This window comes from Falco biarmicus, chromosome 16 (genome assembly GCF_023638135.1).
Source record: "Falco biarmicus isolate bFalBia1 chromosome 16, bFalBia1.pri, whole genome shotgun sequence".
In the NCBI taxonomy this organism is placed as follows: domain Eukaryota; kingdom Metazoa; phylum Chordata; class Aves; order Falconiformes; family Falconidae; genus Falco; species Falco biarmicus.
This window is the reverse complement of record NC_079303.1, coordinates 5,448,302-5,474,476: the sequence shown is the minus strand read 5'-3', so window position 1 is coordinate 5,474,476 and position 26,175 is coordinate 5,448,302. Positions and strand designations below refer to the sequence as shown.

The following is a 26,175-nucleotide window of genomic DNA, read 5'->3' as shown; positions in this document are numbered from 1 at the left end:
GCTCGGTGTCCCCCGCCCTACCCTTGGTCCTCACCTCGAGGGCAGCCCAAGCTCTTGCCTTGCTGCCACACCGTGATGTGCCCTGCCTGTGCCTCCTCTTCCCTGCACCTCTCCATCAGTTAGGTGAGGTTCAGGGCATGCTGCGGGTACCGCTTGGCAGCCCTGGAACAGCCCCTGTTGCCTCCAACCCCCTGTTCGAAGGGACGATGAAAAGGGGACAGTGAGGGATGGGTGGCCATTGCCTCTCCTCAAAGCAATATCAGGACTGCACCCATCAGCACAAGCCCCCAGAAACACGCTGTGTCCCAGCCCGGTAACAAATACAGTATCAGAATCAGACAACTGCACAGCACCTTTCTGCCCTACCTGTGGCACTGCCTGTCCTTTGCCAGAACACCAATAAACACAATCTGTTGGCAAACACCGATAAAGCAGGAAGGCAATTTTTACAGCTTCTGTATTATCACTGTTGATTTTGCCCCCACGTCAAAACAAAACAAGGAGTACAGGCCCATAAACACCAAGCAGGGAGCAGTCAGCTTAATCCTCTTGAACTCCTTGCCAGAGCTGCAGCCTGGTACAGGAATACTCGGGGTCAGCTGAGGCAGGGTTATATCTGGAGAGGATCCACACCTTCCCCACACCTCCCCGGTACTGCCCGGGGTGGGGGTGGGGGGGAACGGACTCTGCTCCAGCCCCAGTGCCTTGCCTCTGTCATTGCGGTTCCCAGGAAACACTATCACAGTTCCCAGGAAGGGCCAGGCACATTGCTATGGACATGACAGCAGCAATTATCTGAGCAGCAGCAATTACCTGAGTACTTGATTACATCCAGCAAAGAATGACATTGCAAAACCATTTCAAGTGCTCTGTGAGAAAGTTTCATTAGTAAATATGAAAAAAAACCACCACCAACCCAATGCCAACCCCAAGCCAGGATGCCATCATTGCTTATTTTGTATTCCTTTTATTTACAAAACGTTTCATTATAAATACTGCAATTGTTGCACTTTTATCTGTATGCTAGTAAAGGAACCTCAGTAAACAAGTACGTTTTTTTAAAATACAAGTAGTAACTTTTATAATACAAGTAAATCTTGCAAGACTGTGCAAAGAGTGTGTTTACTTTGAAACTGTTTTCCCAGTGGAAAGAAACGTTTACTGACTTTTTTTTAAACCCTCACTTTAAAAGCTACAAAAATAGTTTTGTTATACTAAACCAAACAACAGAGTAGGTATTGAACCACCGTGGAGCTGGATTTGAAGTATGCTTTGGTTTTCCTGCTTCTTTACAAAGAAATTCTTGATTGTGAAATCAGACACTTCAGGTGGCCTTACTGCATGTCAAGCGTCAGCCCTGAGAGCGCCAATGACCCCCCTGCCCTCCCGCCAGCCTCACGCCGATAAGAACGCTACAGCTGTCGGCATTTGTCCTGCAACAGGGAAATGAGCAATTAATTAGGGTTAGTCACCACGTGCTGCAGCCCCTCAGCTTTGCAGCCGCCAGTTGGTGGCCCCATAGCGTGGGTGTCCCCCGTGGGGGTCCCTACCGTTGGGTGCTGGGTGCTGGGGCTGGCACAGGTGTGCGTGGGTGGGCACCGCGCAGACGGGGCAGACGTGGCAGCTGGGGGTGCGGTGGGAGACAAGGTGAGCCAGGGTCCCCTCGCCGGCCAGGGGACACACGGGGCAGCTCGCCCTGTCGCTGTGGACAAGGGAGATGTGCAGCCGGTCGGTGCAGGGGGGGCAGACGGGACCCCATGGGCTGTGAAGAGAGAGCCAAGGGTGAGCCCTGGCGGGTTCATGTCGGAAAGTGCTCCTCGCCGAGCCACGCCACACAGGCTCTGCCACCCATGAGAGCTAGTTTCATTAACAGTTTCAAAGTTATGAACTTTTTAAACCCAAACAACTAGCGACTCATGAGTGCAGAACCAAAATGGCTCCTCCAGGGTTAGGGCTAAAAGCAAGTGGAACAAGCAGACGAAATCAATGATCACTAAAAAGAAGTTCATACTTAAAAAAGCTAAAGCAGGCAGGTGCACGCCTCAAACCGTGTTGATTTTAACCAAATATTTGTTTGAATTTGCCTCTGCCAGTGATGACTCTTAAGCTTTGTGGGCAACTGCCAAAAAATAAGGGAGGCATAGAGCAGCTCTTTGCTCACCTCATGGCTTCTGTACCCCAAACAAAAAAGCCATGCCTGGGGGGGAAAAAGCTCTCGGCAGCTAGGTGAACGGAAGGGTCTCTTACAGCACTCCGGCTCTTTGCTGCTTAACCAAAACCAGAGCTCCATTGTGGGCCAAAGAAGACGTGAGGCTGAGCCAAGCGAGGGCAGCTGAGGAGCACAAGCTGATTCAGACACACCAAGAAAACCACGCCAGCATCATCCGGATAAACCCCACACCAGTTTCACCTCTCTGCTTGCAAGCAGGCACTGTGCTTTTCCTCCGATTCAAAGCTATAAGCAAGCGGAACTGACATTTACGCGCCTCCGTCATTTTTTTATTCCAAGCGAAGCGGTTAACTCAGGTTTGAGGATGCTCGGCGCGCACCGCGGTGCTCGATGCTGAGAGGAGCTCCCTGCACCGGCCGCATCGCACTCACCTCTCGTCCTGCCGGCGGGGCCCCCCCGGCCGCCCCCCAGGTGTTGCACTGTCACACTGGCCAAGGTGGGCGCGCAGCCAGTTCTCACAGATGGGGCAGATGTGGTGGCTGCTGTGGAGAAGCATCACTGAGGTCCTATGTTGAGTCCCTCTAGAGAGACTCAAAAATCACCGTGACGCTCAGCACTGCCAGCTTCCCCAGTACTGAGGTGCCGTCCCAAGCAGGATGGAAACCTGGAGTCAGCTCTATCACAAACCTCCCCCGCTTTGCTAAAATGGATGAGATGTTTCTTTGCTTCTCCTGAAACACACTGCTTCATAAATCCGTACCCTCCTTATAGCTAGACCCCCAGTTCCCAGCCTCACCCCACGAAACCTGCAAAGCCAATTACGCCTCAGACGCCTGTTGCTCTCCCAGAGCAGAGGAGGAGCAAAGCGGGCAGCTCGGCATTGGCACGGGAACCCTCCAGGCACTGTGGTGTGCAGCGCAACACAAGTAAAGGAACAGGAGAAACACACACACGTGCGGAATGCCTTTTAAAAGCACTGAAAGAACAAAGCATAAAGATTGCCCAGAGCTCCCTCGTGTTAGGGGAAAAAAGCAGAGCGATTAGTGTTCCAAAAGTAATTAAATGCTGTAATACTAAGCGGAGTGTCAAGACAGGAAAGAGGTGGGAATGAGCAAGGAGGGGTGGAACACCCTTATTTTCTGCTTGAATAAATACAATTCTACTCTACTCTGAAACGACTTATTCAAGGCCACCGTGGCATCTGTGTATTTTTGAGTGGCAGACAGACCTTTCACGGTTCGAGGGCTGCTCCACCTTGCTCCACTCCGAAACAGCTTCTCCTGTGCCGTCACCCCCCAGCACCTCTGCAGCCTGGGCAGGAGAGCTGAGCGCAGAGAGAGAGAGAAGACAACCTGAACCCAGCTGAAGGCATGGCCCTCCGGGAATGACTGCTGCCCGACGGAACCGCTTTTCTTCTAAACAGCGCATACCTTCCACTGCCAAAACTGAATTTAAAGGAACCAGAGGAATCCAAACTGCAAATCCTGCTCTATCCGCGCACAGATGCTTTCTCCCCTGCAAGAAGCACCCCTTCCCCCCATTCTGCTCCACACGGACCCAGGAGCAAATGCCTGGTTGGTCGTGGTACCTCGTGCCCGCTGGGCTCTGGCTGTCCCTGCCGCCGATGCTGGGGGACCGAGTAGTGTGCGCGGCGTGCCGGGCTGGGTGCTCAGCCAGTCCTCGCAGGCGGCACAGCCGCGGTGCGGGGGCTCGGCGTGGGGGGCCAGGGCGGCGTGCAGCTGCTCCTCGCAGGTGGGACACACGTGGCAACTCGTTGTGTGGCTGCAGATGAGAAAGACGGGGGAATCCCTCCTGCTGAGCCCCCAGAGCAGCCACCAACACCAAACCCTCCCGTGAAGCAGCTGCTGCCTCTTGGGCGGGCGGCACATCCCTCGCATCGGCAGAGGGCTTGGTGCTTTAGAGTCAAAGACTGCATGAGGATGTGCAGTCAGGCATGGCAAGGTTTGTAGCTAGAAATAACACCAGGGAGATCCGTGGGAAGAGTGGCACAAGCTTTTGGGCAGACGAACAAGCAAACCTACCAAAAATAGGAATGCCACGGCAAGGGCTGCTTCTCATCATCTGGTCCTTTTGGATGTGTTGGTGGATCCCTTCCCTTCATCTCGTGTTTTTGTAAACCCATATCGTAAGACCTGAAGAGACAGAAAGGAGAACACTCGTAGAATAAAAAGCAACTTAGCAACATGGAAAGATAGTAACAATTGTGCAAATATATACTGAAGGTAATTACCTCAGAGCTTAAAAGGAAATACTCAGTTCTCCTTAGAGAAAGTTATGATTTATAAGGGGTAGCTTAGGCTCACTTACTGGATTTTATTGTCGTTGCACCTCATGATGATCCCAGCTAGAATTCCAAGGGCTACTAGGAGAACTAACAAACAAAGAAGAAAAAAGAAAAAAAACCAACCCAACTACAAATAAACCCAACCCAAAATAAACAACACATTTGGTATGTAATTCCAGAGAAATACTGCAGTTTGGTAAAAGACGGGCTGCAAAATTCTCTGCTCCGGGGCTGCCTGTCACCACCCAGAAGCCCCCCCTCAGCCAGAATAACGCACACCCCCCTCTTGTGTCTCTGAACACAAAGCACAGAAACCACGAAGTGTGGTGCCATGCTGAACTTGTTAAGGGTGTGATCCTCATTTATTGTTTTTATAGACAGCCCCCTTTTGTATTTTAAACGCGTTCACCATTTTTAGTACTTGAACTTTTTCACCACAAGGATGTTCCGAGCTTCACTAATCTCTTATCTTTCAAAGCATGCCAAGCCCTTTTAAAGCAACTTTATCAATTCAAGAGGGACAGGGTGTACAGTTTTTGGTTGGCTTCTTACAATGACTTCTTTGGATTCTTCCATAGTAAGACACAGACAATCTGTCCAGTTGCTTGCAACGCTGCTGCGTTACCCAACAGCAGAGAAATCCCTGAATCCTGACCAGAGCACTCAGTACCAGGGGTAGCGAAATGAATAACCAAACCCACCAACTCCAGGTATTTAACAGCAAACAACAACTTAGGCTTAGGAAAGTATATTTTCTATTTTAAACTACTTACCAATGCAACTTGGGATGAGGATACTCACTAGAGAAGAAAATAATGAAACACGTTAAAAAAATGAAGCCAACAATGCTGATAACTAAACAAGGAAGTTCCTAAGTCTATTCCCACAGAACAACATTATTCAAACCCAGATAACCATAAAGCTGCTGAGAAGACAAAATGCTATAAAACAACCTGTCATCAACTACTACACACATCATTACACGCTGCTGGAGTCCACCGGAGTCCCTCACTCCTCCTCTCTCCACTGAGAGAGCTGAGGTCCGTAGCTCCAGGCTGCTCCACCCTCAGCAACATCCAAATACAGCCAAGATAACGTCAGCGGTTTCTACTGAGCTGCTTGGCTGCACAGAGGGAGTCAAAAATCCTCACCAGCATCAAAAATCCTACCCCGTATCATGTCAGCTGAGAACAGAGAGAAAAGGGGATTAGGACAGGGAGCAAACCTGAGCAGTCCCTTAGAAATGGGAAGATGGACCCACCAAAAGGAATGAAGAAGGCACAACAGGAGCAGAAAACCAACAGCACGTGGAGTGCCCAATCTGGGTGCAACTACAGCAATTACAAGGACTCTGAGGCTGAATGCCTCTCCTGAATTCTTACCTAGCCAGTAAGGATTCCCTCCTATCTTCTCTTCCGAGGGTTTAGTTTGGTTTGTCGCTGCTGTAGTGCTAACTATAGAGAGAAACAAATAAAGGAAAATGACTCAAAATTATATTTTATATAATTCTCCATTTATACAGAATATATATAATATTTCAGTGAGGAGTAAATGTAGCATGAGCAGGTGGCTTGTGCATCTGTGGCTACAACAGCGAGAGCTGTGGAAGAGTCACACAGGGACCTGCTGGTGACAATACAACCCTTAAGGACAGAGGGGACCCTGCTGTCCCGCTTGGCCTGGGTGTTGTTGGACATCAGATACAAATCCCTTCTGGGGTTTGGTCCACCAGCTTTGCAATTGCTGATACACTTCACACATTGTTAATTAAAATTCTGCCTGTTCCTCTTGGAGAGAAAACGTACACCTGTGTGTGGCTGTGCTCATGGCGCTCCCAGCAGAGCTGGGCATCGTGCAAAAGCACAGACCTGCCAACCATCGCTGCTGAAAGCAGATGCTGCTCCCCTGGAAACAACGCCTACGGGAATGCTGGCCAAACTGGAGCCCTTCCCTTTCTAAGAGCAGGGAATTAGGATTAATTAACTGCACAGCAAGAAAAACTGCTCGAGAACAAGATGATTATCCAGCAATGCCCACCCCTGCATTCAGGAGGAGACTCGCTCCAGACGCCATCGACCTGGTTTTCTGTTGTACAATGAAGAGTTTCATTTCCCACAAGCTGGAGCCCAGGCTCACACGTGTACATCACCACCGAGTTGTACGTGAACTCCTCTGTACCGCTGCCGTTATGCGTCCCATTGCGAATAGCTGGAGGTGGAGAACAAGAAATAGCTGTGGGAGAAAAAGAAAAAAAACTGAGCAGGTGACCTCTGGGATGCTCTTCTCCACGCTGTGAAAGGAGGAAAACCCAAGGGCCACGTTGCACCCATCACAGGGGCTGAAGCGGGAGCACTGGCCACCCTCTCAGCACCCAGATATCTTCAGGTGCCTCCCAGCCCGCTGTCCTGTGCCCACAGTGCCGCGGCAGCCCGAAGGGACACCGAGGCCACAGGGCTGGTCACTGGTGTCCGTCCTTCACGTGCAGAAGGCACCAGCGATGCTCCTGGCTAATCCCTGCTTTCATCACACCAGCTCTCTCCCTAACAGAGCTACTGCCCTGACTTCATTTAGTCAAATCAACACCCAGTGCAGTATTTCCGAGTTGGAATATCTGGTATTGCCAGGCAGGCACTGCACAACTTACCCTGACAAGTGGGAAGCTGGCTCCAGCCCACTTCACTTCCCCTTATGGAACAACGGATGATCCGTGACGCTCCCTTCAACGTGTACCTGCAGGGGTGAAAGGCACACCCCAAACCAGTCTGTCGTCACCAAGCCAGAATATGTCACCCCACAGAGGTGCCGAGGACTCGACAGGCAGAGCCCTTCATCCCAGCTCACACACCAGTGGCTCTGGCCAGGTGACTGGGACGCAGTGGGCAGCTTCACACTCACCCACGGTTACAGACCACCTCTGCCCTTGCACCGAACAGGTGATCACTTGTAATAACTTTGCCATATTCTGGATTTTCTGGAATACCACAAGATTTCCCTAGAAAAGAGTAAGATTATCCTTAGGACACTACAAGGATGGGCAAAAACGCCAGAGACAAACTCTTCATGACAGTATGGCAACGTCAGACCAGGCATCTGATGATATTTCATGCTAAAGGTCATTAAAAAATAGCAATCCTGAAACACAAGCACTTGGAACACAGTGCTGCGGTGCAGCTGTGGGAGGATGCTGGAGCAAATGGAACAGCAAGGAGACACTCACTCCGACACAGCTCGGGAACCTCTGACCAGCTTAAATCATCGAGACACATGCTGGTGGGGAGCTGGGCCGTGGTATTCTCGTAGCCTGGGCGACAATTATATTTCACGGTGACGTTAACAGCATAAAAATTCTTTATTTCATCTTCTTGCGATATTCTAGCGAAGTGCACACGTGGTGGGCTGAGACAGCTACCTAGCAACAACAAAGATGACCAAAGCGTACTGTTACAAAGCAAAAATAACAATATTTTGCATTCAGCTACGTATAAACACATACCCAAGCGATAACGCGCAAGCTGCCCTAAGAATATGAATACCCCAACTTTAAAGAAGGTGATCAGTAATTTGTGTAATTGAAAAACATCCCTAGGTGACTATTTAAAGACAAAAGGTTTTAAACGTTAAAATTTGCTCTTTTTCGATCAGTCACAAGCGCAGTGCTTAGCTCCCTTGCCAATTCCACCGATGAAGTGTTTGAGGTGGGGAAGTGCAGGCAGCTCGCACCACGGCGGTTTGCAAAGCCCAGCACCAACCCCCCCCTCAGTGAACGCTCGCGCCAGCAGCCGCTGTGCCAGCGCTGTGCCACTGTGGTTCTTTCCCGTGCTTCCCCAAGCTGATGATTCATCTTTCTTAACACCCAAACCCCAGTGTGTGGCTCGAACAGACTAAGCCGGGTTAGGAAAGTGGGGCCGTAAGAGGTTCTCTGACAAGCAACTTCACCTGGTGTCCCTCTGGATGAGGAAACTTGAAGGAGCGATTGCTAAAGCAGCTCTCCCAGCGGCGTGCATCGCCGAGCAGCTCGTTTCAGAGAAAGTGAAATACTTACGGCCACAGAACTCCGGGAGGTTGGACCACTGGGAGTTTGTAAGGCACTGTATCGTATCTGACAGCAAGGGGCGTTTAATGTAACCCCTATGGCAACTGTACGTTATTCTGGAGCCGACGCTGAAGCTTCCCTGATGCTTAGAGTCCTCTGGGGGCTCCGCGTGGCTTATGGTTGGCAACGGCCCACAGTCACCTGTGGCAAAATAAACCTGGATTTAGCGGGGCTCCTGCTGCCCTGCGCAGGGCGCAGCACGGATGCACACGCAAAGTCCGCGGGAGAGCACGGCACACGCACCCCTGACACACACTGCGGAGCGGAGCACGCATGGAGCACACACAGGTGAGCACATGCACGCAGAGCACATGCATGCACATGGAGCACACAAACGGGGCATGTGCACACATGCACATGGGGTGGGCACAGACACAGGGCACACACAGAGAGCACACACATGGGGCACATATATATGGGGCACGCACACACACAGGGCACATATATACATGAAGCACACACACATGGGGCACATGTATACCTGGGGCACACACACACACAGGGCACACATACACATGGAGCACACACACAGAGCACGCACACACGGGGCACATGCACACATGGGACACACACTCAGAGCACAGACATGCGGCACATGCACACAGGGCGCACACACACAACACATGGAGTACACGCGCACAGGGCACACACGCACACGGGCACACGCAGGGGTGCCAGGGCTCACCGCGCGGCCCCCACCCCCCCCGTGGACTCACTCCACGCCGCGGGCGGCAGCACCAGCAGCACCAGCAGCACCAGCAGCGCGGGCAGGGGCGAGCGGCGGCGCCCGGAGCCCATCGCTGTGGGGAGCGGAGCGGGACCGGGAGCGGGAGCGGGAGCGGAGCGGACAGCCCAGCACCGCCCGGCCGGCCCCGACCGGGGCTCCGGCCTCCGGCGCGGGGGGAGCGGCCCCGGCAGTGGGACGTACAGCCGGGAGCAGCGCCGCCCCCCCGGGCCTGCACCGCCCCGGCTCCCCCTCCCGCCACCCCGTCGCTGGGAAACCTCCCGCGCACCGCCCGTCTGCAGCGCGGGGGGCTCCGCGGGGGATGCAGCGGGGGGGGATGCAGCGGGGGGGGATGCATCGTGGGGGGGGGGATGCAGCGGGGGGGATGCATAGCGGGGGGGATGCAGCGGGGGGGATGCAGCGGGGGGGGATGCAGCGGGGGGGATGCAGCGGGGGGGATGCATCGTGGGGGGGATGCAGCGGGGGGGGATGCAGCGGGGGGGATGCATAGCGGGGGGGTGCAGCGGGGGGAGGATGCAGCGGGGGGGGATGCAGCGGGGGGGATGCATCGTGGGGGGGATGCAGCGGGGGGGGATGCAGCGGGGGGGATGCATAGCGGGGGGGATGCATCGTGGGGGGGATGCATCGTGGGGGGATGCATCGTGGGGGATGCATCGTGGGGGATGCATAGCGGGGGGGTGCAGCGGGGGGAGGATGCAGCGGGGGGGGATGCAGCGGGGGGGGATGCAGCGGGGGGGATGCAGCGGGGGGGATGCATAGCGGGGGGGATGCATCGTGGGGGGGATGCATCGTGGGGGGATGCATCGGGGGGGATGCAGCGGGGGGGATGCATAGCGGGGGGGATGCATCGTGGGGGATGCAGCGGGGGGGGGATGCAGCGGGGGGGATGCAGCGGGGGGGGATGCAGCGGGGGGGGTGCAGCGGGGGGAGGATGCAGCGGGGGGGGATGCAGCGGGGGGGATGCATCGGGGGGGGGATGCATCGTGGGGGATTGCAGCGGGGGGGATGCATAGCGGGGGGGATGCATCGTGGGGGGGATGCATCGTGGGGGGATGCATCGTGGGGGATGCAGCGGGGGGGATGCATAGCGGGGGGGTGCAGCGGGGGGAGGATGCAGCGGGGGGGGATGCAGCGGGGGGGATGCAGCGGGGGGGATGCATAGCGGGGGGATGCAGCGGGGGGGGGGATGCAGCGGGGGGGATGCAGCGGGGGGGGATGCAGCGAGGGGGATGCAGCGGGGGGGGATGCATCGTGGGGGGGTGCAGCGGGGGGGATGCATAGCGGGGGGGATGCATAGCGGGGGGGATGCATCGTGGGGGGATGCATCGTGGGGGGATGCAGCGGGGGGGATGCATAGCGGGGGGGTGCAGCGGGGGGAGGATGCAGCGGGGGGGGATGCAGCGGGGGGGGATGCAGCGGGGGGGGATGCAGCGGGGGGGATGCAGCGGGGGGGGGATGCAGCGCGGGGGGGATGCATCGTAGGGGGGGATGCATCGGGGGGGGATGCAGCGGGGGGGGGATGCAGCGGGGGGGGGATGCAGCGGGGGGGATGCAGCAGGGGGGATGCAGCGCCGGGGGGATGCATCGGGGGGGGGATGCATCGGGGGGGGATGCAGCGGGGGGGGGGGGATGCAGCGGGGGGGGGATGCAGCGAGGCTCTGTGGAGCACACCCGCGGCCTCAGTCGCTCCTGTGCAAGTCTCTTCTCTGCACCTTCCAGGAAAGACACCCTGCTCTCCAAAGCTATCAAGCCCCAAAGGAAAATAAAATGAAATAGAAAATACAGTTTAAAATAAAATAAATAATAATTATATAGATATATATAAAACCTCAAATAAAATAAACCAAAATAAACCACAAAAAGGGCAGCACATGGGTCTTGCCCGCTCCAGCGGTGAACCCTGCAGCACGCCCCACACCAGGAGCGTACAGCAGGTCCCATGGGTGCCCCAGCGCTGGCCCTGCTGCGTGCAGGGACGAGAGCTGCGCCTTCATGGGCGCCTCCTGCCCTCTCTGACAGCATCGGGCCCAGGGAGCCCAGCACGGGGGCACCAACCCCCTGCCAGGCCCCCTCAAACTGCCTTCAAACGTCACCTGCCCGTCCCTAGGAGGAGACCTGGGTGAAGGGAGGTTTTCCTACAAGAAGAGAAGAAGCCGAGGGCCCCCCTCCAGCCCGCGGGGTGCACAGGAGCCCAGGGGGCTGTAAATCAGACCCACCTCAAAGCTGCTAATTGAGCTGCTTCTGCCAACACCTGCGCACAAGACAGGGCAATGGGGATACCAACATTGCCACTGTAACTCTCCTAGTTAAACACAAAACTCCTCGAACGAGAGGCTGTGCTGCCTGCCGAGGCTCAGGGGTGTCCTCGGGCATGGCCTGGGCTCTGTGCCCACGGGGGAAAGCAGGGCTGCTCTGGGATCGCTGTCTGGGGATGCGGGAAGAGCCAAAGGAAAGGCTGAGGCGATGATACTGCCAGGATGTGTCACCCCACCCTGAGGAAAGGGCAGCCAGCAGCAGCCTGCCCTTGTTATCCAGGAAAGAGTAACGTTTCCACTAAGAAGCTCAAAATCACCCCCACCCCCCTCCCCCCATTTTGTTTTCCAATACAATTTAAGTTCCAAGCAGATGTAAGTAACAAAAGCATTTGCAATGAGGCCAAGAGGTGTTTTCTTAAGGGAGGGAATCAAGCAGCTTCGATAACACATTCCTTTGAAATACTTGTGAACACATTGACAAATTAGGTGGTGATATCTGAGCCACATATTTTTATAGGTCACTGCCCCTCTCAGGTCTGAATTGGGGTGGTAGCTGCAAAATTCAAAAGAAAGTTGCTAACAGGGAAAAAAAGATAATGCTTTAAATGCTGAGGAGTTGTCTTGTAATAGCTCACAGCAGCGAGCTCAGCACGGGCCTGCAAGGTGTTGAGAAGGTTTTGGCAAAGACTTCTTTTAATGTCGAGTCTCCTCTGTTCACCCGTGCATCGGAAGAACCAACTGCTGTAGATTCAACTCTGTGACACCCCCTTGCTAACAGGGTGTCCTTGCTAACCCCTTGAACCAGGCTGCCTAGGAAAGCAAGAGGCACCTCTACCTGCCGAGACCACCAGGCTCAGACCACCCGTCCCCTGTCTCTCTGCCACCCACATCTGCTGTCCCAGTTTGCCCTGTATTGCCCCAGTAACTGACCAGGCACCGAAACCTCCCGCTGAGGAGCTGCCCCAGCAGCTGAGCCCTGCGATAGCCATTCTGCGCCTGCTCAGCTGGAGCTGCCGGGGGGGCTCTGCTTTATCTTGCTCCAACATCCCTTCCCCGTGCTGCAGAAATCAGGCCAAGCAGATGGCAACGGCCGAAGTGGAAGCACGTAGAGCGAGGAGCCTGACCCATGCTGCTCCATGCCCCTACGCTGCCAGGCTCCCACTGGAACAGCATGATGTTTCCAGCAATACCAGGGGTTGACCTGCCAGAGCTGCTCTTGGGCTTTCCATGGAAACCTGGCCTCGGCTCCCTGCCCGCTCCCACGAGCTCCTGCCACCCCCGCGCAGGGCAGCAGCCTGGGATGTGGCCCACAGCTCCCAGAGCCTTGCTGGGACCGACCCCAGGCGCCGGCGGGCTGAGCTGGGAGCCGGAGCAGAGGGGCTGCAGAGCTCAGGACCAGGCTGGCCAAATAGGATGAAGGCCAATTGCCATCGCTTCAGCTTTCATTTTCAGACCACTTACTAGAAACACATTCCCAAACATTACCGCATACGTTTCCTTCCTTTCTTTCTTTCTTTCCTGTTGTGGTTGTTTGTTTTTTTTTTTTAAAAAAAAACCAAGTTAAATGTGCATAGGAAGCCATTGAGAAAATAAATAGGAATGCTGATAAAGAACTGATCAAATCTGAATATTGCCAAGCTGTACCTAAAAGCAGATACCTTCTTGAAAAGAGCACAAAATAAGAAAAGGGAACAGCAGGCAGCTGAATTCACAGGTTATCCTTTATAAATGATTATCATTTATTACTAAATGAAAATAAAATCCCAGAAAGGCTTTGGGAGCTTTAGCATTCGGTATAGGACAAAGGTGGTGAGCAGCCAACACCGTAGACTTGACATTTCCAGTCCCTCTGTTGCACTGGGACAGCACCGGAGAGTGCACTTAGCAGTTACTCCTCTGTGTCTGCATGTAGCCTGTGCTCACAGCCTGCAGCGTTGCAGAGCTGCCTTCCTCTGTCTGCAAGGCAGAAGTAGCTCCGTTACAGCAGGAGATGAGCAGATATAGCCAGACCATGCGTGGCTGTTATCTTTCATGTAGTCTGAGCAGAAATACAAACTGCAAAGAACTTGTGTCTGATACAAAAAAAAAGCTTTTGCTAAATCAAGTGCTTAAAGTACTGAAGATAGAAAGATTGTCATTCCGTTTAGTGTGCAAAGCAGGATGATTTCCTAAAATAAGTTTACAGTTTTGCAAGACGGGGAAGTCGGTATTTTGCTGTTGGCACAACCCCGCTGGCAGCTGCCGTGGGCGTATCTGTCACTGGCCCAGGCTGCAGCCAGAGATTCCTGGGGTGCGGAGGGAGCAGCTCAGCGGGGCGGTGGGGGTCTCCGACAGTCCGTCCGTCCGGGGAGTCTATTTACAGGGATTGCTTTGCCAGCAGCTCCGTGTTGCTAGCAAAAAAGGAAATCTGTGGTTGTGGAAACACCGAGTCAAACTGGTTGTGACATAACCGAGTTCTGTCAGCAATTCTGCAGAAAGCCTGAGGCGGTTCTGAGAAACTGCAGCTTCCCACCCCCAGCCTGAAAAAAGGCTGGCCTGATCAGTAAGGAATTATAATTGGATTCAGGGTGTAAGGAGAAAATTGCTGAAAAAGGTAAAAATCAGATGGGAGAAGCAGCTATGGGAATTACCCAACTTTTGTGTAAGTAATTTTCAATCTATTTCTTGGAACATTAAAACATCTCACAATTAAAAATATATATTTTGTACATGTAAGGTGGGGCAGACCTGATCGAGCTTATTCTTTGTTATAAAGTGTAAGAGTCCTAACAAGTACAACCATTGCGTGGGGCGCCTCAGGAACAGAACGTGGCGCCCTCCTGCACGCCTCCTGCTTACAGCGCTAATTCTCTTTAAAAGATAACGATATACTTAGATCGGTGGGATCCCATTTCACCGCGTGCCTTGTCTACATCTGCAGTGAGATGACGGGAAGAGCAGCACACAACAGTTGTTGTTGCAACTATGCAAGGGAAGTGCAAATGCCACCTGCCAGGGTTTCGTCCACAGGGGGGTCCCTTGGTCATGGTGTCACTGAAGGAGAGCAGCCCCATCACAGATAAACTGCTTCAAAGCTACAGATAAATCTTCCCATGCACTTCCCACCATGCTTCCCATGGGATGTACACACAGCCTGGGGGAAGGAAACACCCAGGCAAAGACTGGGCCAGCTGTAGTTTCAAAGAGAGTTAAGTTTTCTATTAGAAGATTCTTGCTCAGATTTTTGAAAACCCACCCAGTCTGGGGTGAATTTTAGCATTGCACTGCAGAAAGGCCCAAATCAATTCCTTCTTCAAAGCCTCAAGGCTGGTTTCAGGTGTTGTTCCTTTTCCCCCCACCTCATCCCGTGCTCCAGCCTTCTGGCACCGAGGGGCTGGTCTTACAGGACCCAAGTTTTGGGGCAGCGGAGCCAAATTCCTGAAGCACAATGCAAAATGGCATTTCCCACACTTGAGGCTGCATGTCAAGCTGCTGCTTTGACACGATCTCCTTAAGATGTGCCAAGTATGACAAGAGTAAAAGAAAGAAAAGCCAACAGGAAGAGATCTTTAACTCAATCTTCATTCTGACACTAGATAATAGAGCCGAGTAGAAACTTCTAGGCAGAAACAAAGGATGAAGTTTTCCCCTTTCCTTCCATGTTGTATCATCTAGGATGCTTCTAGCCTTCATTTGCTCCTACTGAGGGCACAACATCACCAAATATTTCCTTTAAAGCCTGCAAAACCCTTCTTGGAGCCCTTTTCATACACTGACACCGCTGCCACATCTTTCCTACAGACACTTCCACAAGCGCCCAACCATGCAGCCCCGTTACCCACCTTTAGCCCCACTAGGGATTCTTGGATTCTTTCTTTAGCAGTCCAGTCAAATACCTTGGGCTTTTGGTCCCAGCCACCAGCCTGGCAATGCTAGCAGGTTGGAACAAACCCCACCTTTGAGAAATGATGGCGCAATGGGGAAAATCCCTCCTGGCCACGCTGGACATACATGGGGGCATTTCTGGACCTGGACTTAACCACCAGCCTCATCACGTTCATGTTACAGCCCTAGGCTGTGCAGATTCACGAACAAAACCCACCACACCACAGGAGTGACAATTTTTCTGCTGTTGACCCAAGAGACGTGGCTCAGGGATGGGGGAGTCCAGCTTGACCCTGACACCAGAGAAGTGCTTTTCACCAGCCTCCAGCTGGGTAGCGAGACCCTCTGGTGAGCGTTTTGCCTTTATTGCTTACAATTAAATGCTTCTAGTTCCCTCTCAGACATAGTTTCCAACACAGCTGACACTCACCCTTTCGTTATGGGTAAAATAATCTTTTGCAGCGGGTGGGGAACCTGTTGTAGCAGCACTTCTGCCATGTCCAGCTCCTTCTGGCTGCCCACGACCTCACTGATGTGGAACAAGATCAGCATTAGTGACCTCGCTGTCGGAATGGGGACAGAAGCCCCAGCACTCTGAAGGTTACGTGGTACAAAGGTATCTCTTGCTTTTCAATGTGGCAAAAATTGAGTTAAATGGAACCTGTAGTAGCACGATGGCAAGGAAACAATTGATAAATGAAAATACGTTTCATAAAAAGCAAAGCTTTTGTAAGAGGAGGAGGTCAGTACAGTCAAACCCGAGCTTTGAACCAGATGCCCAACCAGTGAAAAATACAAATTATACAGAGAAAAATTATAGAAGAAAAGACTACAACAACAAAAAAAAAAAAAAAAAAGAATCACTCACTTCCACAAAATGATGCAACTTTGGACCGTTTTAAGTTTTCAAAGCAGCCAGCTTGGGGGAGGATGCCAGAGATCCCCATGTACTTTGGAAGACACATGAATGCTTGGCTGGTCCCAGGAGAATAGTAGCTTTGGGTTTTGTACAGAGGTAGAACAAATCTGAAGGCTGAGGTAGCACAATTCCTGGACACTGTTGAGAAACATGGGGGGGGGGGGGGGGGGCGGAAAGAAAACTCCAGGTATGGGACTGGGAGTAAGCAGGGAGTCCCATTGATGAGTTCCCCTTGGCTCCAAATGAGCCTCCAGGACTGACCTGGTGTCTTGGAGATGGAAGAAGAATGGGAGAAGGAGATGGTATTTTGGAGTGCCTTTTTATAAAGGCTGAGCTTCATTTCCCAGGTCAAAGCCTTCTTAGATAGCTGGATGCCATTTCCACGGGATCCTGAAAGAATGAAAATCACGGTGTGAAATTCATTAAATGGATTTTTTGATAGAAATGTGATAAGGAGCAAATTCAGTTGGGAAGCGTGGGACTTGATTCAATATAGAATCATTTTGACTCACTTTGGGGAACAGGACTCCTTTCCATTTCTTTTGCTCCTTGTTTGACAGATGTCCTTTTCTCTAGGGTGTAAAGAGCAGGTATTGCTAGGAGCACTATGCTTTTCCCGCACAGACGGTTCATTCCTTACTCACTGTAGCAGCACTGCACTTTTTCTTTTTAAAACTGCAGTATGACTTACACCTGACATGTCCTGTACTAAGCAATCATAATATTTTAGGCCGGTGCATACTAAATACTAAAAATAAACATTAAATTCAGATGAAACCACCTTTGCATTCAGGCGCAGCTCCGCTCCAGACTCCGTTTGTTTTGTCCACACTCGTGCAACGGATGCTTACATTTCCAACGAGCTGGAAGCCAGACTCACAGCTGTAAGTCACGGTTGTGTTGTAAGCGAATTTTTCTACACCTTCACCATCATGCTTTCCGTTGCTAATTTGAGGAGGTGAAGAGCAGGTAATTACTGCAGGAAAGAAGATCGACATGGGTATTGCTAAAAGTTTCAGTAATAATGAAAATGCAAAATGTTTCCTGGGTCCACCTAGGATTCCTGAAGGCAATAAACTTTCTGGACAACTGAGGACAGGTAAATAGCCCTGCCTTCTGTCTCGATTCTCTCTCTTGTTTCTTAAGTGTTCCTGCTGTCATGTCTTTCTCCCCCTCACTCCAAGGCTCACAGAAAATGAACTTGCCATGCCCTGGCTCATGATCCCTTGAAATCTCACCCCATCATCTCCACTGCAAACTTAAAGTCATGAGAAAATATGTTGATCTTGTGGGAACAAAACTGCTGAAATACAGCACCAGCAGCCAAATGGGTGTTTCTCAGCTGCAGTGTCGGTGACAGATCTGCCACACACCACCAACAAAAACAGGGGTGTGAAGGCAGGTTAGACTAGAGGTCAGGATGCAGGATCTACTGGAGCAAAGTCAAAAGTAAGGTTGGATTAATCTTACGTTTGCAAGTTGGAAGTTTACTCCATTCAACATCATTTCCTTTAAGCTGACACTGGATGAAATGACTCCCATCTAATTTGTACCTAAGTGAAAATAGACATGAAAAGAAAAAAATGTGTAACTAGCCAGGAACTGAAAACAATTTCCCCTCCCGGTACCAGCGTGATCAGCAGCATAGAAAAGGCAGTTTTAAAGCGAGCAGATGTGCAGATACACGCTGGTTAACAGGAGAGCTCCTTCACCTTGCCCTCTGCCAGGATCCTTGTTAATCTGCTTTGATTCTCTCCTTTGCCTCGCTGCAGAGCGCATCTTCCATTGCAAAGGCAGGAGAAGCAGCAGCAGGTGGCTAGCAGCGCACGCACTGGATGCCACGCAGCGCTGAGGCTAGCTGTGGATTCCCACACGGATGCTTGGATCTACTGACCCAGAGACTATTTCTCACTGCCTGCTTCCCGGCAGAGAACGGTGCTGGGCTGCAGGCTGCTGGCACCCGGGTGAGGTGGCAGGTGAGGAGCTCCCTCCTGAGCACACGCAGCATCTCGAAAGGCTGTGGCTCAGCCCCTGCGCTTCGCAGCGATGCTGCGTTACCGAGGCTGGTCAGCTGGATCTGCTGAAGTCCCTTGTGCTGGTGGTAGAGGGTGGGGTGCCAGGTGTCCTTCAGTGCCACCTCCTCCCTAGCACGTTGCTTTTGGGTTGTAAGGGTGTAGCTGTGTTGCTAAAGCTTTCCCAGAAAAGCAAGTGCCAGCAGCGTGCTGGCATTACCTTCTCAGCTGCTCTCTGCAAACATTCAAATGCATCCACTACATGCAGCAGGGACCAGCGAGAGGCAAGAGGCAGCTATGTTTCACTAAAATGGTTACATCTTGTTCTGACAGGACTGACACCTTCCCCAATCTCTGAATTACACCCTCCTGTTCAAAAAAAAAATCATCATTTGGACATGATTGATAGTATCCAATCCTGCTTAGATAGGTAACATTATCCCTCCACCCTGATGTATATCTCCAAAAATTAGCTGAAGGCCAAAAGGGTGGGACATGCTGTCATTTCCCTAAAGTCCATCCTAAGGGAACATCTGGAGAAAAAAAAACCTCTGTTATGTTTGAACAGCTGTGAAGACTGGCAGAACAAGGCAGATGATGCCAGTCAGTTCCTGCTCGGGAGGGAGGAACACTAGCTGGAGTTACAAGAGTTTAATTTTGCAGGTCAGTCCACTGCATATTGGAAGCAGGCAGAAGGCATGAGTCAGCTCACTGAGATGGAAAGTGTGCTTCAGTGCCCTTTTCCAGCTGAACATCACTGAATTTAAAAAAATCCACCATAAAGCCTTATTATTTAATATATCTCAAATATGTTAAGATGAAGCATTTTAAGTAACTTGTTTTGAAGTCTATCGTTGCAAACTGACTGTACAACCAGCCCTGCTGGGATATATACCCTGGGGCAGTTCAGTTTCCTTTGGGCGACTCCTGAAGGAAAAAGCAGCCATAAACTCAGACTCTAGTCCCTTCCCTCCAGCTGTGTCTTATTCCTTCCCAGCCCAAAGCTGTAATTCAAGTACGAAAAGCAGCCACACGCTCTGCAGTCAGAGCAACGCTGTAGGAGTGGTATACTGTGAAATAGCAGCCCAGCCTGTGCCCACAAGCTCGTTGCACTGGATCGCAGTCTGTATTCCAGCAGCAGCAGCGGTGTACCGGAGCTGGGGGCATGCCCCGCCACTCACCCGTCCTCGCAAAACACCTTCACTCTTGCACCAAACTGCAAATCTGTAAGAACGACCATCCTGCCCGCGGGCAGCGCTCCCGGGTCACCGCAGGATCTCCCTGCCAGGGAACGAGACCAGCATTAGCAGAACACATGGGGATGGAGAAATAAAAAAGTCTAAATAAGGGACAGGCTTAGAGGGTTGTACCCAAAGGTACCAAAGCGTCTTACTCCACGCGTGTCACAATGGAGCTGGCAGGAGCCAGAATCGGCCGCAGGTGAAGGTGTGGGTCCCTGTAAGTGCTCCCCAGCAGTAAGCACCTCGCAGGAGGGCAGAGGGGAACAGTTGCAGATTTTTCCATCTCAATAGATTGGCAGTAACCTGACTGTGAAAAATGTATTGCTGCCACATCATCTTACATATGGATCCTACAATCCATATTCCATGGATTTCACCAAGATACATGCTTTGTCTTCATTTTGAAGCTCAGCACTAGAATTGAAAACTGCCATTTGTCCTGTGCATATGCTGTGTCCAGAATCAAACATACTGCCTAACCTGAAAATCCAAACAAATCTGTTTATGCCAGCGGCAAACAAGGAACATTATTGATACTGCTGCTGTTCAGTCTTATATCCAAGAAATATCCACCTTATTTTGTACTGAGCATGTAGCTGTTGGGAAGACAACCAGGCTGCATTTCAGCACGTGGGCTGGAGCAGCTACCTGACCTGCTTTTTGGCAAGCAGAGAGAGCAGAGCCGAGATACTCACTCCTGCACAGCTCAGCAGCTTCGGACCATGTCAGGTTTTCAAGGCAAGTGCTGGTGGGGGAGCTTTCCGAGGTGTTCTCGTAGCCAGGGCGGCAGACGTAGCTCACGTTGGTCCCAACGGGAAAGAAATTAATCCTCGCGTCCGTCTTGGACAGAGCAGCAAACCGCAACCTTGTCGGGGCACCACAGCTCCCTGGAAGTCAAGAAAAGTGGGTCTAGAAGAGCCGCCCGCCGGGAGGCATGCAAAATAAACCTCACAATCACAGAAATGCTCTCGCTACAGCGCTTTTGGAAAGCTCCTCACGTTCATCACAAATTACTTCTGTTTTCTTACCAGGCTGCTACTCTGCCAAATGCATCTTTGGCAAAGTGCAGGTGATGATGCATTAACCGTGTGGGCAAAGCTCTTAGTAGGAAATCAGCAGCTGCATGCGTGTGCGGTGGGGCATTGCATGCTGCAGCTTCCACAGCTCCTGCCAGCCCGGGGTCGGGAGGCATGGAAGCATCCTGGGCTCCGTCCAACTGAGCCCCTTGCCGACAGGCACGGACCCTGCACCCCTCAGCAGCTCTGACGAGCAGCCGCCAAGGGAAGCGGGTTCGTACGGTGTCAGGAGGGGCCATTGCAGAGCAGCCACCGTAAGGGACAGAAATTTTACAGGCAAGGGAGCTGTGCTTCAGAGAAAGGAGGTATTTACAGCCGCAGGGCTCGGACAGTCTTGACCAGCGTGAACCGGGCAGGCACTTCACCGTGTCCACCTTCCCGGGGATTTTGATGGCGCCTTCGATGCACATGTACATCACCGTGGATCCAACGGGGAAGATGCTGGTGGGCTCGTCGCTGGATGGTCTGGAGTAGGTCATGTGAGGTGGGGGCCCACAGTCACCTGTGACAGGAGAAGATGTCCTTGAGTGAGGACCCCATCCCCTGGCTCCTTCACCAGCCCCAGTGAGCATCCCAGGAGGGTGGCTGGGCTGGCCCAGCCTTCCCCTCTGGGCAAAGACACCGAGCAGAGCTGCATCCATGAGAGCATCAAGCGATGGGTGTCCAGGCTTGAGGGAGGAGGGTGGTATCACCCCACCAGCCCCCAAGAGCAAAGTGAGAATCAAGCAGGTCTCGCTGGTCCCCAACCTGACCCTCCCCCCGGCCCCCATCCCATGCCCCTGTACTCACCGTGAGCCACAGGCATGCCTAGGAGCCCCAGCAAGGCCAGGAACATCACGGGGTGACCAGACCCCCGTGCCCTGGCGGGTGCCCCGCAACTTGGAGTGCCTGGGTGCTTCCCCTGTCCTGGTCCTCCAGGCTTCATTGCTGCAGTTGCTGTGCTCTTCTGTGGAGCACCATTGGCTCCAGGGGACTGTTTCTGAAGCTGGGAGGAGATGCAGCAGACTCAGCCAAACTTTGGAAATTGGAAATCTTTCCAGAACCATGGAGCTGAAACCGCCAGTGGGGACACTGAGAGCAGCGGGGGTGGGGGACAACTGTCATCCCTATGCTCAGGTAAAGCCTCCCAGTCCTCCTGCCCAACTATAAGGGATGGGGGAGTAACTCAACCCTTTTATTTGACCCGAGGTGGGCAGTGAGCACTGCCTAGCACAGTTTTACCAAAACCATATGCTACCAGAGCAGAAAAGACTCCCACTCAGCCCCAGGACGTATCCAGGATAGGAAAATGCCTACTCATTTGCTGGCAGGTAATGCAAACAGTTTTTCCACAAGCAGAATTAGCGAAACAAAAGCTAATAGTATTTTCCTTATTGCTTGTTAATTTTTTCTGGATTGCCTGATTTATTTGTAATTAGGAATGGGTGTGAGTGTGAGCCAGTACATCTGTGTACTGACTAATGCTCTGAAATATCCCGGCTGACATCAGTCAGGACTACTAATGCACGCTCCTTGGTACATGTGGGACGTAACACCCAGCTCTTATTCATGCTTATGGGTTTCGAGCCTGGCACAGGGAGATAAGGCACTTTCTGTTTGCAGCCCCAGGTGAGCTCAACGCGGAGGGAAGCGAGGTGCCACACCAGGAAGGTGCAGCCCTGCTCTCCTCGTGGTACAGGGAGGACAGGAGTGGGTCGGAGCGCCTCTCATTGCAGAGATCCTCACCAGGTTGTGGTGAAACACAGGATGTGTTACCAAAGCATCTTTCTGCGTGAAGATGGGAGACACAATCTCTTCCTTGGGTGTGGTGCTTTAGGTTCTAGTAACATTTAAAGCAACTCTAACAACTCATAACACCAAGCATCTGGCAATGATACACTGCTGTAAATCACTCGTGCAGGAGGTGAATGCTCTCCCTTCTCCCACGGAGCCCAGGCACCAGCAGCTCCCTGAGCACCCTGAGGACCAGCCCAGGCTGCTGGGACTCAGCTCTCCATCAGAACCATCATTGGAACTGGAAATCTGCCTAATTTACAGCCAACATGACAGATTAAGAGATAACCCAGGTTATACCTCCATCTTTATTGTAATCCTGCAGGGAAGGGCTGCACCACAGGGTGACATAAACTGATCATCATTTATTAAGCAATAAGAATAATCTTTGCCCTCTGATTCTGTACACTTAAACATACAACATCTACTCTTAGCATTTGCTTGCCAGAAATAGGGACGTGGAAGATGACACCAAGAGAGATTGCTGAGCCAGAAACCTGTTGCCTCTTTTGAATCCAGGGATTAAAAAAAAAAAAATGGTAATAGAAGCCTTTACAAATGCACTTCTTCTATGTAACCACCCTTAACCAGATGAAGAGCAATCACGAGCTAGATTACAGGAAATCCCATAGCTAAATGCTCACTTCACTACTATTTCTAGATAGAAAAAAATCTGCTAATGCTATGACAGGCTGAGTTCAGTACCGGCAGAGGGTGCAGCATGTGTGCAAACCACCTGCCGGAAGATTACAGCAAAAGCACCTTCAGACAGAACCGCTGGACATGTGTCTCAGCTAGAAGTTTACTTGTACGGACGTCAGTGCCCCTTCCCTCGGCTTAGCATGGTTTGTGCAGTGACTCGGAGAAGCTCTATTTAATCTCTTACTGTGCTTCCTAATACATAATGTGAAACAATACATTTGTTAAATAGCGAATCAGGCTTGTCAGATTCAAGGAAAAGAGCAAAGAGCCCTCTATGCTCTAGCATCCAGCACGGCAAAAGCAGTCTCCCAAACACTGGTTATTGTTCCTCTGGCTATAGGCATGCAAGCATGAACCGTAAACTCACCGAGAACCTTCTTATAGATATTGCAACTACACAAACTGCATGTTCATCAAAGGAAAAGTGCTCGTTACGGTGTGTTACAGGACTCACTCGTCCAGGCCTTCTAGTTCCACCTTCAGCTTTTTAATCTCCAGGAAGAGTTTTTGTATTTCCAGCAGGGTTTTCACTTCTGCTATAGGCACACCACATTCAAAGACTGTTTTAATATGATTAATCTCTTCGCACACATCAGCATCACCTTCTTTCTTCTGTTAAAAAACAAAACAAAACAAACAAACCCCAGAAAAAGGCATGTAAGGTTGCACTGCAGCAGGTGGAGAGCCACCCACTCCTCAGCTTTGAGTCCGATCTGCCCCACTCGCCATGCACTGCCCCCAACACAGACTGCATCCCTCATCGGTACCCCAAAGCAGAAGCTTTTAAAAAGTTTAAGCAGTTATTTTTCTTATTAGAAGTCAGACAACATCCATCCAGGTACTCAGCTAGACTATGGTACTTACACACTTGGGCAATGGTGTCCAGTTGCCATCCGGCAAGCATGTGGCTGTCCTGGAGCCATCTAAAGACACGTCTCCATCGTCTGAAAAGTGGTACCCATCAAGGCATTCAAAAGTAACTGTCGCATTTGGTTGGTACCACATTTTAGTATCCGAAGGGCTTTTCAGCTTTCCATTAGCCACTTGTGGTTGTGGACACAGAACTGAAAGGAAAACCCAGAGCAGAAGGCAGCTCAGCAAGCGGGTCAGCATGATGGAGGGAGAAAAACCTACCAAGTTTGTGAAAAATGAGCCAGTGCAGGTGAACTTTAGTCTGGGGAGCTGTGAAACCAAACACTAAAGCAAAGTTACTTCCCCAAGCCCTTCAAGAGGGGAGGGTGAAGGTCAGAGCAGCCTCTGAGAGGTGTTACACACTTGCTGTTTTCTGAGAGCATCTCGGTTCAGACATCCATTCGTAAGAGTCTGTGGAACCAACACTTGTCAGTAAGAACGTGTGCTGAAGAGTAACGATGGTGTCTCCTGACCTGTCTGTGAGCCTCCTTTACACGGCACCATCGAGAAAAATTCAGCTATTCCCTAGTAAGCATCAGCTTTGGAAGTTTTTTCTTCTACAAAGAGGGGAAGGCACTAAGGGAGCCCCAAGGACAGACAGCTACACAGTGCTGCACCCCAACCTCCCTGCACCGTCACAGGGCCGCTGACTGTGCCCGGGGCTGGCACGCACCTGGCTGGCAGGTGGGCAGGGGGGGGGTGCCAGGCGCCGTCGGCCAGGCACCGGCTCTCAGCATCACCGTGCAGCATGAAGCCTTCGTCACAGGAGAACCGCACGGCCGCCCCGTAGGGAAACGTGAACCTCTGCGGCGTCATCCTTCCCCTCTCGACTGCGGGCTTGGGGCACCGGACCACTGCGGGAAGAGAGCGGAGCTGGGAGCGCTGCCTTTGCCTGCTGCCCTTCCCAGGGACAACGGCAGCCAGGGCAGGCGGGGCAGAGCCGCTCCGCTGACCGGCCGGTGGCCATCAGCCCAGCAGAGCCGCGCTCTCCTGTTTCCACAGGGATCAGCCCCGGTCCGGAGCTGTCGAGCCAAAGCAGCGGGATCTCCCAGCAGCCCCGCTCGCTTTTCATCTCGCGTCGAGCGCTAATATTGCACCCAGGTCCTCCTCCAGTCTGAGCCCGTACGGGAGAAACGCCTCACCCCTGCACTCCGGGGCAGGTCCGCTCCACGCCAGGGTCACCCCGTCGTCGGAGGTGCAGTAGATGGAGTCGTCCCCGATGAGGGACAGACCCTCCGCGCAGCTGTACTTGACTTCTAAGCCGTAGGGGAACTGCTCCTTTCTCGAGCCCGAGTGCTGCCCGTTGGTGACTTTTGGAGGCGGACCACAAACTATGACAGAACAGAGAGAGGAAAAATTAAGATTTTCTTCGTTCAGTCAGAGGGATGGTAGTGCAGGGATATAACAGAAGCCAGTTCCCAACGTTTATACTTAAGGCTGCTCTCCTCAAAAGTCCTCCTCACTGTTCCCAGTTCCCAGACTGGCCCAGCTAACCACAGCGACCTGCCGGCACAGCACGGCCAGTACTGCCACATGTGCCTCCATCCCCTCCCATCAGCCCTTCCCTTCTCCCCTCCTCTTTTCCATGAGAACTGACCCTGCTTATAAACAGGGTCAGGGAATTGTGGGTCTCATAACCCCCTTGAACAGTCCTCTGAGAAAGGGCTGCAAGTCCCATTACTCAACACATGTAACCAATTTCAGTTCCGATAGAAGATGAAAACATCAAAGCGGTTCAATGCTGTCACTTGGACCCCTTCTCTTCCCACCACCTTCTCTGAGAAGTGATGCTCAGGTTATGCAGTTTTCTTCCTGCTCTTCCTACCCGCTGCAGAGATGCAATTCCCAGCACCCGCCGTGCCCACGCCGTTCACACTCACCGCTGTCGCAGTACGGCACCGGCGGTCTCCACGTCCCGTCGGACCAGCACTGGACCCTCTGGCTGCCCCTTAGCACGTAGCCAGGCTCGCACTGAAATTCTGCCTGGTGCCCAAAGGTGTATTCGGCTTTCCTGGGGGTGATCTCTCTCCCGTGCTGGATTGCCGGGCTGGGACACTGCACCTCTGAGGAACACCAACATCAGAAAGAGCTTCTGCGGTTTGGGTCAG

General features: G+C 52.3%; 2 protein-coding genes across 7 annotated transcripts in view; both read right to left on the bottom strand.

Annotated features, from left to right (window-relative positions):
* CR1 (complement C3b/C4b receptor 1 (Knops blood group)) overlaps positions 1–26,175 on the bottom strand; it is an 89,479-nt gene that overhangs the window by 49,917 nt on the left and 13,387 nt on the right. Inside the window, exons 13-31 of the mRNA XM_056361864.1 lie at positions 24,020–24,219; positions 23,610–23,767; positions 23,159–23,189; positions 20,994–21,459; positions 20,300–20,491; positions 19,545–19,644; positions 17,822–17,904; positions 17,133–17,327; positions 16,864–16,923; positions 16,613–16,741; positions 16,301–16,489; positions 15,863–15,995; positions 7,120–7,205; positions 6,612–6,707; positions 5,858–5,929; positions 5,627–5,659; positions 4,499–4,562; positions 4,213–4,323; positions 3,759–3,952 (exon numbers count right to left, since the gene is read on the bottom strand). Coding sequence (XP_056217839.1) covers positions 3,759–3,952; positions 4,213–4,323; positions 4,499–4,562; positions 5,627–5,659; positions 5,858–5,929; positions 6,612–6,707; positions 7,120–7,205; positions 15,863–15,995; positions 16,301–16,489; positions 16,613–16,741; positions 16,864–16,923; positions 17,133–17,327; positions 17,822–17,904; positions 19,545–19,644; positions 20,300–20,491; positions 20,994–21,459; positions 23,159–23,189; positions 23,610–23,767; positions 24,020–24,219 — 2,592 coding nt within the window. The remainder of the gene's footprint in view (positions 1–3,758; positions 3,953–4,212; positions 4,324–4,498; positions 4,563–5,626; positions 5,660–5,857; positions 5,930–6,611; positions 6,708–7,119; positions 7,206–15,862; positions 15,996–16,300; positions 16,490–16,612; positions 16,742–16,863; positions 16,924–17,132; positions 17,328–17,821; positions 17,905–19,544; positions 19,645–20,299; positions 20,492–20,993; positions 21,460–23,158; positions 23,190–23,609; positions 23,768–24,019; positions 24,220–26,175) is intronic.
* CD46 (CD46 molecule) lies at positions 952–9,493 on the bottom strand. Of its 6 annotated transcripts, XM_056361739.1 has the most exons (15): positions 9,285–9,491; positions 8,518–8,709; positions 7,693–7,884; positions 7,371–7,467; positions 7,120–7,205; positions 6,513–6,707; positions 5,858–5,929; positions 5,249–5,275; positions 4,499–4,562; positions 4,213–4,323; positions 3,759–3,952; positions 3,399–3,494; positions 2,602–2,712; positions 1,551–1,762; positions 952–1,433 (listed from the first exon to the last, which is right to left on the bottom strand). In XM_056361739.1, the coding sequence occupies exons 1-15, from the start codon at positions 9,364–9,366 to the stop codon at positions 1,413–1,415; spliced, it is 1,752 nt and encodes a 583-aa protein (XP_056217714.1). In that variant the 5' UTR covers positions 9,367–9,491; the 3' UTR covers positions 952–1,412. The 6 variants fall into 6 exon arrangements, 5 of the variants coding, with proteins under 5 accessions (XP_056217714.1, XP_056217712.1, XP_056217713.1 ...); XM_056361737.1 differs by having other exon boundaries at positions 952–1,762; positions 2,602–2,709; positions 9,285–9,493; XM_056361738.1 differs by having other exon boundaries at positions 952–1,762; positions 4,499–4,553; positions 9,285–9,493.